This window comes from Littorina saxatilis, linkage group LG1 (assembly GCF_037325665.1).
Source record: "Littorina saxatilis isolate snail1 linkage group LG1, US_GU_Lsax_2.0, whole genome shotgun sequence".
Taxonomy (NCBI): Eukaryota; Metazoa; Mollusca; class Gastropoda; order Littorinimorpha; family Littorinidae; genus Littorina; species Littorina saxatilis.
The window spans coordinates 107,940,504-107,953,520 of NC_090245.1; the positions used below are offsets into that span (position 1 = coordinate 107,940,504).

The 13,017-nt window shown below is 45.9% G+C and overlaps 1 protein-coding gene across 4 annotated transcripts in view; it reads right to left on the bottom strand.

Annotated features, from left to right (window-relative positions):
* LOC138949430 (TP53-binding protein 1-like) overlaps positions 1-13,017 on the bottom strand; it is a 129,615-nt gene that overhangs the window by 10,142 nt on the left and 106,456 nt on the right. For all 4 annotated transcript variants that reach the window (XM_070321282.1, XM_070321274.1, XM_070321259.1 and 1 more), the window contains 2 exons: positions 9,816-9,941; positions 6,572-6,645 (listed from right to left, as the gene is read on the bottom strand). In XM_070321282.1, coding sequence (XP_070177383.1) covers positions 6,572-6,645; positions 9,816-9,941 — 200 coding nt within the window. The remainder of the gene's footprint in view (positions 1-6,571; positions 6,646-9,815; positions 9,942-13,017) is intronic.

The following is a 13,017-nucleotide window of genomic DNA, read 5'->3' on the forward strand; positions in this document are numbered from 1 at the left end:
CAGCGGCCACCATGATCGTCCCTCTGATACTTAGGAGCTTTGACAAATTTATTTTGGGAGGCAGAACGGACAACCCTTTCAGGATTGTTTTTCTGCGCGAGATCGGACAGGTACTGTGGAGCCGTGCCCGCGGCAATTTGATAGACAAGAAGAGCAAACGCTCGATCGAGTCACTTTCGCAGTTCTGAATATTATATGAGGCATCAGATGGACAGGAAGAAATTGCTATTCACAACACAATGAGTCACGTTCACATAAAATTTGAGCCCGGTCACTTTTATAGTTTCCGAGAAAAGCCCAACGTTAAGTTGTGTGTTGCCGAACAGAAAAGGCTAGTTATCTCCCTTGTTTTTCTGATAACGTTCGTAAAAGGCTACAGATGTAAATACTTTGATGTAAAGAATAATCCTACAAAGTTTCAATCACATCCGATGAACTTTGTCAAAGATAATAAAATGTCTAATTTTTCCTTTGACGCTGACCTGTGACCTTGAAAAAGGTCAAAGGTCAACGAAACCATCGTTAAAGTGTAGAGGTCATTGGAGGTCACGACTAAACAAAATATGAGCCCGATCGCTTTGATAGTTTCCGAGATACTTTGTCAAAGATATAAAATGTCTAATTTTTCCTTTGACGCTGACCTGTGACCTTGAAAAAGGTCAAAGGTCAACGAAACCATCGTTAAAGTGTAGAAGTCATTGGAGGTCACGACTAAACAAAATATGAGCCCGATCGCTTTGATAGTTTCCGAGAAAAGTCCAACGTTAAGGTGGTGTCTACGGACGGCCGGCCGGCCGGACAGACTAACACTGACCGATTACATAGAGTCACTTTTTCTCAAGTGACTCAAAAATGCAGCAGATCTTGTATTTAATTCTTTGTTCCACTGGAAGCCAATGTAGCTGTTTGAGTAGAGGCGTGAGAGAGCACACTGTACATGATTATCCCATTGCTTGGAACATCACAACACCTGTTTACCCTGAAACACACACATGGAACATCACTACCCCTGTCAACCCTGAAACACACACACATGGAACATCACTACACCTGTCAACCCTGAAACACACACATGGAACATCACTACACCTGTCCACCCTGAAACACACACACACGGAACATCACTACACCTATCCACCCTGAAACACACACATGGAACATCACTACACCTGTCAACCCTGAAACACACACACGGACCATCACTACACCTGTCAACCCTGAAACACACACACATGGAACATCACTACACCTGTCCACCCTGAAACACACACACACGGAACATCACTACACCTATCCACCCTGAAACACACACATGGAACATCACTACCCCTGTCAACCCTGAAACACACACACATGGAACATCACTACACCTGTCCACCCTGAAACACACACACACGGAACATCACTACACCTATCCACCCTGAAACACACACATGGAACATCACTACCCCTGTCAACCCTGAAACACACACACATGGAACATCATTACACCTGTCCACCCTGAAACACACACACATGGAACATCACTACACCTGTCCACCCTGAAACACACACACATGGAACATCACTACACCTGTCCACCTTGAAACACACACACACATGGAACATCACTACACCTGTTTACCCTGAAACACACACACATGGAACATCACTACACCTGTCCACCCTGAAACACACACACACGGAACATCACTACACCTGTCAACCCTGAAACACACACACGGAACATCACTACACCTGTCCACCCTGAAACACACACACATGGAACATCACTACACCTGTCAACCCTGAAACACACACACGGAACATCACTACACCTGTCCACCCTGAAACACACACACGGAACATCACTACACCTGTTTACCCTGAAACACACACACATGGAACATCACTACGACTGTCCACCCTGAAACACACACACACATGGAACATCACTACACCTGTCAACCCTGAAACACACACACATGGAACATCACTACACCTGTCCACCCTGAAACACACACACATGGAATATCACTACACCTGTCAACCCTGAAACACACACACGGAACATCACTACACCTGTCCACCCTGAAACACACACACATGGAACATCACTACACCTGTCCACCCTGAAACACACGGAACATCACTACACCTGTCAACCCTGAAACACACACACGGAACATCACTACACCTGTCCACCCTGAAACACACACACATGGAACATCACTACACCTGTCAACCCTGAAACACACACACACGGAACATCACTACACCTGTCCACCCTGAAACACACACATGGAACATCACTACACCTGTCCACCCTGAAACACACATGGAACATCACTACACCTGTCCACCCTGAAACACACACACACGGAACATCACTACACCTATCCACCCTGAAACACACACATGGAACATCACTACACCTGTCCACCCTGAAACACACACACATGGAACATCACTACACCTGTCCACCCTGAAACACACACATGGAACATCACTATACCTGTCCACCCTGAAACACACACATGGAACATCACTACACCTGTCAACCCTGAAACACACACACATGGAACATCACTACACCTGTCCACCCTGAAACACACACACATGGAACATCACTACACCTGTCAACCCTGAAACACACACACATGGAACATCACTACACCTGTCAACCCTGAAACACACACACACACACACAAACATGGAACATCACTACACCTGTCAACCCTGAAACACACACACATGGAACATCACTGCACCTGTCAACCCTGAAACACACACACAAACATGGAACATCACTACACCTGTCAACCCCGAAACATCACTACACCTGTCAACCCTGAAACACACACACATGGAACATCACTACACCTGTCAACCCTGAAACACACACACATGGAACATCACTACACCTGTCAACCCTGAAACACACACACATGGAACATCACTACACCTGTCAACCCTGAAACACACACACATGGAACATCACTACACCTGTCAACCCTGAAACACACACACATGGAACATCACTACACCTGTCAACCCTGAAACACACACACATGGAACATCACTACACCTGTCAACCCTGAAACACACACACATGGAACATCACTACCCCTGTCAACCCTGAAACACACACACATGGAACATCATTACACCTGTCCACCCTGAAACACACACACATGGAACATCACTACACCTGTCCACCCCCCCCCCCCCCCCCCCCCCGAATGTGCGCAGTGTGTCTCTCCACTTTACAAACATGATGCTAATATTCAAACATTGCAAGTACAAGATATACAGTGGAACCCCTCTCTAACGACTACCCCGCCACAAGGACCCTTTTTTTTTAACCGATGTGTTTCCTTATACAGTTGTCACCAGTGTAGCGACCACCCCGCTCTAACGTCTAAGGACCGACCTAACAGCTTGTGTAACGACTTTGTCAAACAAAGCCAAGACTCTCAGTCAGCGTAACGCATCACTGACAAACCGGTTATAACCAGTTATAACCGTCTCGCATAAGCAAAGGCACTAATTAACCGCTTAGAGGTGTGATGGTTGGGTGGGCTGAGTAAACATCACAAACCAATCATCAAGAAAACAAACTGATCACAAACAAACTCACGTGACCAACATACACTGACCGTTCAATTCAGTCAGAATAGACAGTCTTTGGACAGAAGAGCAGTGGAGATCGACATGGCGTCTACAAAGAAAAGAAAATATTTAACTCTTGAAAATGGAGTGAATGTTGTGAACAGACACAAGAAAGGAGAAACTGCCATCGCGATTGCAAAAAGTCTTGATGTTGGAAAATCGCAAATTCAAAGAAAACATTCTGAAAAGGTGGGAAAGTGGTGACAAGGCAGTGAACGCACTCACCATGCACTGACACTGGCTTTATTGACTGCATGCCGATCTTGTGGCAGTGACTTTTCACTCTTCAGTCGGAAATACATTGTACACAACACCGCTCTCACTGACTACCCTAAGCCCTGACAACTGATCCTTGGAAATTGTTTGGAAGAGTACACCTCTCTATTTCCCTCCAATACTCTTCCGGCCTGCTGACATGCTGTGCCACCGGACACCCCACTGAGTTTAGCCAGCTAACCCCCCCCCCCCCCCCTCCTCTCTCTCTCTTTCTCCCTCCCCCCAGCCATGTCCTGTTTGGTGCTGTGGCCAGAGAGGTGTCACAGGCTAATTGAGGCCAGCTGCACTGTTCACTCAGAGCAAAACTAGTTGACTGTGTCTAACTTTTGACAAAGCAACACAACTGAAGGGTTCACAGATCACTGGTCAAGGCTGTGGGGAAACAAGAGTATCTTGTCAATGAAAGAGGTTACACACAGATACGCGATGCTGAGAACGGTGGCCGATTTTTCACTCTCTTTCTCGGAGGGCCTTCATCACTGCAGGGACTGCTGTAAAGAATGCTTGCTCAGAAACTAACTCTTTTTGGATTGAAACATGCACCAGAACCAGAACTGGTGGACACCATCGGCAATGTCAAACATGAAATTGAAGCAGTTTGCTTGAGGAAACGGTCGTCAGCAACTCAAACTTCTCTGTTTTATTTTTTTAAGAAAATCTGAGGTGACTTTCTTTGTGGCCCCCTGACCCCGCCCCCTCCCTCTGTAAGGACCCCCCGCCATAAGGACCGATTTTTGTCAACATTTTCAAGGTCGCTAGAGAGGGGTTCCACTGTATACACACACAGCTCACATCTGAATCTTGGCAATTTATCAAGCATGCTAAACCCGTACAGTAAAACTTTTTGTTTGTTTGTTTGCTTAACGCCCAGCCGACCACGAAGGGCCATATCAGGGCGGTGCTGCTTTGACATATAACGTGCGCCACACACAAGACAGAAGTCGCAGCACACAGGCTTCATGTCTCACCCAGTCACATTATTCTGACACCGGACCAACCAGTCCTAGCACTAACCCCATAATGCCAGACGCCAGGCGGAGCAGCCACTAGATTGCCAATTTTAAACTCTTAGGTATGACCCGGCCGGGGTTCGAACCCACGACCTCCCGATCACGGGGCGGACGCCTTACCACTAGGCCAACCGTGCCGGTTACAGTAAAACTGAACACCAGACTAAAACATGTTGTACAACCTGAAAGTATGTTAAACTCTACACCTTCCAAACACATGTTGTACAACCTGAAAGTATGTTAAACTCTACACCTTCCAAACACATGTTGTACAACCTGAAAGTATGTTAAACTCTACACCTTCCAAACACATGTTGAACAACCTGAAAGTATGTTAAACTCTACACCTTCCAAACACATGTTGTACAACCTGAAAGTATGTTAAACTCTACACCTTCCAAACACATGTTGAACAACCTGAAAGTATGTTAAACTCTACACCATCCAAACACATGTTGAACAACCTGAAAGTATGTTAAACTCTACACCTTCCAAACACATGTTGTACAACCTGAAAGTATGTTAAACTCTACACCATCCAAACACATGTTGAACAACCTGAAAGTATGTTAAACTCTACACCTTCCAAACACATGTTGCACAACCTGAAAGTATGTTAAACTCTACACCTTCCAAACACATGTTGAACAACCTGAAAGTATGTTAAACTCTACACCTTCCAAACACATGTTGTACAACCTGAAAGTATGTTAAACTCTACACCTTCCAAACACATGTTGTACAACCTGAAAGTATGTTAAACTCTACACCTTCCAAACACATGTTGTACAACCTGAAAGTATGTTAAACTCTACACCTTCCAAACACATGTTGAACAACCTGAAAGTATGTTAAACTCTACACCTTCCAAACACATGTTGAACAACCTGAAAGTATGTTAAACTCTACACCTTCCAAACACATGTTGAACAACCTGAAAGTATGTTAAACTCTACACCTTCCAAACACATGTTGAACAACCTGAAAGTATGTTAAACTCTACACCTTCCAAACACATGTTGAACAACCTGAAAGTATGTTAAACTCTACACCTTCCAAACACATGTTGTACAACCTGAAAGTATGTTAAACTCTACACCTTCCAAACACATGTTGAACAACCTGAAAGTATGTTAAACTCTACACCTTCCAAACACATGTTGTACAACCTGAAAGTATGTTAAACTCTACACCTTCCAAACACATGTTGTACAACCTGAAAGTATGTTAAACTCTACACCTTCCAAACACATGTTGTACAACCTGAAAGTATGTTAAACTCTACACCTTCCAAACACATGTTGAACAACCTGAAAGTATGTTAAACTCTACACCTTCCAAACACATGTTGAACAACCTGAAAGTATGTTAAACTCTACACCTTCCAAACACATGTTGTACAACCTGAAAGTATGTTAAACTCTACACCTTCCAAACACATGTTGCACAACCTGAAAGTATGTTAAACTCTACACCTTCCAAACACATGTTGAACAGTGCGATACATGCACAGTACATCTCTATACCTCAGTGACACGTCAAGTTGTGCATCCTAAAAACACACACAGTGCAACTCTAGATACTGCTGACACAAGACACGTACCAAACTCTCCTGCCATCCTCTCACCACTCACCGTTCCATCAACTTGTGCTTCTCAAGGCTGATGCCTGCAGGCAGAATATACGCATCGGGTGCCAGAAGCTGGTTCTGAAAACAGTCAACACAATACACAATATTGTACTGCCCGGTGAAAACAGTCAACACAATACACAATATTGTACTGCCCGGTGAAAACAGTCAACACAATACACAATATTGTACTGCCCGGTGAAAACAGTCAACACAATACACAATATTGTACTGCCCGGTGAAAACAGTCAACACAATACTGTACTGCCCGGTGAAAACAGTCAACACAATACACAATATTGTACTGCCAGGTGAAAACAGTCAACACAATATTGTACTGCCAGGTGAAAACAGTCAACACAATACACAATATTGTACTGCCAGGTGAAAACAGTCAACACAATACACAATATTGTACTGCCCGGTGAAAACAGTCAACACAATACACAATATTGTACTGCCAGGTGAAAACTGTCAACACAATATTGTACTGCCAGGTGAAAACAGTCAACACAATACACAATACTGTACTGCCCAGTGAAAACAGTCAACACAATACACAATACTGTACTGCCCGGTGAAAACAGTCAACACAATACACAATACTGTACTGCCAGGTGAAAACTGTCAACACAATATTGTACTGCTCGGTGAAAACTGTCAACACAATACACAATACTGTACTGCCCGGTGAAAACTGTCAACACAATACACAATACTGTACTGCCCGGTGAAAACAGTCAACACAATACACAATATTGTACTGTCCGGTGAAAACAGTCAACACAATACACAATATTGTACTGTCCGGTGAAACCAGTCAACACAATACACAATATTGTACTGACCGGTGAAAACAGTCAACACAATACACAATACTGTACTGCCCGGTGAAAACAGTCAACACAATACACAATACTGTACTGCCCGGTGAAAACTGTCAACACAATATTGTACTGCCAGGTGAAAACAGTCAACACAATACACAATATTGTACTGCCCGGTGAAAACAGTCAACACAATACACAATATTGTACTGCCAGGTGAAAACTGTCAACACCATACACAATATTGTACTGCCCGGTGAAAACTGTCAACACAATATTGTACTGCCCGGTGAAAACAGTCAACACAATACACAATATTGTACTGCCCGGTGAAAACTGTCAACACAATATTGTACTGCCAGGTGAAAACAGTCAACACAATATTGTACTGCCAGGTGAAAACTGTCAACACAATATTGTACTGCCAGGTGAAAACAGTCAACACAATACACAATATTGTACTGCCAGGTGAAAACTGTCAACACAATATTGTACTGCCCGGTGAAAACAGTCAACACAATACACAATATTGTACTGCCCGGTGAAAACTGTCAACACAATATTGTACTGCCCGGTGAAAACTGTCAACACAATATTGTACTGCCCGGTGAAAACTGTCAACACAATACACAATATTGTACTGCCCGGTGAAAACTGTCAACACAATATTGTACTGCCCGGTGAAAACAGTCAACACAATACACAATATTGTACTGCCCGGTGAAAACTGTCAACACAATACACAATATTGTACTGCCCGGTGAAAACTGTCAACACAATATTGTACTGCCCGGTGAAAACTGTCAACACAATACACAATATTGTACTGCCCGGTGAAAACAGTCAACACAATACACAATATTGTACTGCCCGGTGAAAACAGTCAACACAATACACAATATTGTACTGCCCGGTGAAAACAGTCAACACAATACACAATATTGTACTGCCCGGTGAAAACTGTCAACACCATACACAATATTGTACTGCCCGGTGAAAACTGTCAACACAATACACAAGGTCTTACAAGGGGGTTCCAGTGTACTGACCTGAGCACAGGAGTGCGAGTGTACTGACCTGAGCACAGGAGTGCGAGTGTACTGACCTGAGCACAGGAGTGCGAGTGTACTGACCTGAGCACAGGAGTGCGAGTGTACTGACCTGAGCACAGGAGTGCGAGTGTACTGACCTGAGCACAGGAGTGCGAGTGTACTGACCTGAGCACAGGAGTGCGAGTGTACTGACCTGAGCACAGGAGTGCGAGTGTACTGACCTGAGCACAGGAGTGCGAGTGTACTGACCTGAGCACAGGAGTGCGAGTGTACTGACCTGAGCACAGGAGTGCGAGTGTACTGACCTGAGCACAGGAGTGCGAGTGTACTGACCTGAGCACAGGAGTGCGAGTGTACTGACCTGAGCACAGGAGTGCGAGTGTACTGACCTGAGCACAGGAGTGCGAGTGTACTGACCTGAGCACAGGAGTGCGAGTGTACTGACCTGAGCACATGAGTGCGAGTGTACTGACCTGAGCACAGGAGTGCGAGTGTACTGACCTGAGCACAGGAGTGCGAGTGTACTGACCTGAGCACAGGAGTGCGAGTGTACTGACCTGAGCACAGGAGTGCGAGTGTACTGACCTGAGCACAGGAGTGCGAGTGTACTGACCTGAGCACAGGAGTGCGAGTGTACTGACCTGAGCACAGGAGTGCGAGTGTACTGACCTGAGCACAGGAGTGCAAGTGTACTGACCTGAGCACAGGAGTGCGAGTGTACTGACCTGAGCACAGGAGTGCGAGTGTACTGACCTGAGCACAGGAGTGCGAGTGTACTGACCTGAGCACAGGAGTGCGAGTGTACTGACCTGAGCACAGGAGTGCGAGTGTACTGACCTGAGCACAGGAGTGCGAGTGTACTGACCTGAGCACAGGAGTGCGAGTGTACTGACCTGAGCACAGGAGTGCGAGTGTACTGACCTGAGCACAGGAGTGCGAGTGTACTGACCTGAGCACAGGAGTGCGAGTGTACTGACCTGAGCACAGGAGTGCGAGTGTACTGACCTGAGCACAGGAGTGCGAGTGTACTGACCTGAGCACAGGAGTGCGAGTGTACTGACCTGAGCACAGGAGTGCGAGTGTACTGACCTGAGCACAGGAGTGCGAGTGTACTGACCTGAGCACAGGAGTGCGAGTGTACTGACCTGAGCACAGGAGTGCGAGTGTACTGACCTGAGCACAGGAGTGCGAGTGTACTGACCTGAGCACAGGAGTGCAAGTGTACTGACCTGAGCACAGGAGTGCGAGTGTACTGACCTGAGCACAGGAGTGCGAGTGTACTGACCTGAGCACAGGAGTGCGAGTGTACTGACCTGAGCACAGGAGTGCGAGTGTACTGACCTGAGCACAGGAGTGCGAGTGTACTGACCTGAGCACAGGAGTGCGAGATCCACTGGTGAGACACGATGGGAATGTTGGCCGCCAGACACTTGATGTACTTGAGCGTCTTGGTGTAGGTGCTGGAGATCAGGTACAGCTTTTTACCTGCACCCACCTGCAAACACACCTGTCTCTTAAGCCTGATATCAATGGGGCAAAGCCAACTTGGCGAAGAGTAATTTAAGAAGCTCCCTGCATGAAGCTTTGGCACTGAAGTCTGTGTGAAGACAAGTATGGACTCAACAGAGGAGTTGAGGAAAAGTCGAGTGTGAATGGGTTGTGGAAGAGTGACCTTTTCTTGAAAATCATCTGCCAAATATTAGAGAGGCCGATCACTGGCACGGGGTGTGTGTGAAACATGTGGACGGCAGAACGTCTTTCCGACACTCCCGTTGCTAGTGATTGGCAGAGGTTTTGCAAGAACAGGTCACTCTCCCACAACACAAACAAACCCGATGGAGTTATTTTCAGAACTATTCAATTTTGGAAGGCCTTAAATGACAAACACTGTGACTGAGTGCCTGCAGGATTGTGTTCAGACATCTGGTTGTTATGACAACCACCACCACCAATGAAAACACTTATGGACAATGCACTAACATCTGGTTGCCACAGAAACATCAGGAGTTACCTGAACTTTGCTTTGTTGTGCCAGCCCACCCAAAAGTGTTCCAGTTTTGTTTTTTGCTTTGAGTGAGCAGTGGACGCCCTCTCAGTGCACACACAGACAATCTACATGTACCAGCACAGAATAAACACAGTGGATGCCCTCTCAGTGCACACACAGACAATCTACATGTACCAGCACAGAATAAACACAGTGGATGCCCTCTCAGTGCACACACAGACAATCTACATGTACCAGCACAGAATAAACACAGTGGATGCCCTCTCAGTGCACACACAGACAATCTACATGTACCAGCACAGAATAAACACAGTGGATGCCCTCTCAGTGCACACACAGACAATCTACATGTACCAGCACAGAATAAACACAGTGGATGCCCTCTCAGTGCACACACAGACAATCTACATGTACCAGCACAGAATAAACACAGTGGATGCCCTCTCAGTGCACACACAGACAATCTACATGTACCAGCACAGAATAAACACAGTGGATGCCCTCTCAGTGCACACACAGACAATCTACATGTACCAGCACAGAATAAACACAGTGGATGCCCTCTCAGTGCACACACAGACAATCTACATGTACCAGCACAGAATAAACACAGTGGATGCCCTCTCAGTGCACACACAGACAATCTACATGTACCAGCACAGAATAAACACAGTGGATGCCCTCTCAGTGCACACACAGACAATCTACATGTACCAGCACAGAATAAACACAGTGGATGCCCTCTCAGTGCACACACAGACAATCTACATGTACCAGCACAGAATAAACACAGTGGATGCCCTCTCAGTGCACACACAGACAATCTACATGTACCAGCACAGAATAAACACAGTGGATGCCCTCTCAGTGCACACACAGACAATCTACATGTACCAGCACAGAATAAACACAGTGGATGCCCTCTCAGTGCACACACAGACAATCTACATGTACCAGCAAAGAATAAACACAGTGGATGCCCTCTCAGTGCACACACAGACAATCTACATGTACCAGCACAGAATAAACACAGTGGATGCCCTCTCAGTGCACACACAGACAATCTACATGTACCAGCAAAGAATAAACACAGTGGATGCCCTCTCAGTGCACACACAGACAATCTACATGTACCAGCAAAGAATAAACACAGTGGATGCCCTCTCAGTGCACACACAGACAATCTACATGTACCAGCACAGAATAAACACAGTGGATGCCCTCTCAGTGCACACACAGACAATCTACATGTACCAGCACAGAATAAACACAGTGGATGCCCTCTCAGTGCACACACAGACAATCTACATGTACCAGCACAGAATAAACACAGTGGATGCCCTCTCAGTGCACACACAGACAATCTACATGTACCAGCACAGAATAAACACAGTGGATGCCCTCTCAGTGCACACACAGACAATCTACATGTACCAGCACAGAATAAACACAGTGGATGCCCTCTCAGTGCACACACAGACAATCTACATGTACCAGCACAGAATAAACACAGTGGATGCCCTCTCAGTGCACACACAGACAATCTACATGTACCAGCACAGAATAAACACAGTGGATGCCCTCTCAGTGCACACACAGACAATCTACATGTACCAGCACAGAATAAACACAGTGGATGCCCTCTCAGTGCACACACAGACAATCTACATGTACCAGCAAAGAATAAACACAGTGGATGCCCTCTCAGTGCACACACAGACAATCTACATGTACCAGCACAGAATAAACACAGTGGATGCCCTCTCAGTGCACACACAGACAATCTACATGTACCAGCAAAGAATAAACACAGTGGATGCCCTCTCAGTGCACACACAGACAATCTACATGTACCAGCAAAGAATAAACACAGTGGATGCCCTCTCAGTGCACACACAGACAATCTACATGTACCAGCAAAGAATAAACACAGTGGATGCCCTCTCAGTGCACACACAGACAATCTACATGTACCAGCACAGAATAAACACAGTGGATGCCCTCTCAGTGCACACACGGACAATCTACATGTACCAGCAAAGAATAAACACAGTGGATGCCCTCTCAGTGCACACACAGACAATCTACATGTACCAGCAAAGAATAAACACAGTGGATGCCCTCTCAGTGCACACACAGACAATCTACATGTACCAGCAAAGAATAAACACAGTGGATGCCCTCTCAGTGCACACACAGACAATCTACATGTACCAGCACAGAATAAACACAGTGGACGCCCTCTCAGTGCACACACGGACAATCTACATGTACCAGCACAGAATAAACACAGTGGATGCCCTCTCAGTGCACACACGGACAATCTACATGTACCAGCACAGAATAAACACAGTGGACGCCCTCTCAGTGCACACACGGACAATCTACATGTACCAGCACAGAATAAACACAGTGGATGCCCTCTCAGTGCACACACGGACAATCTACATGTACCAGCACAGAATAAACACAGTGGACGCCCTCTCAGTGCACACACAGACAATCTACATGTACCAGCACAGAATAAACACAGTGGATGCCCTCTCAGTGCACACACGGACAA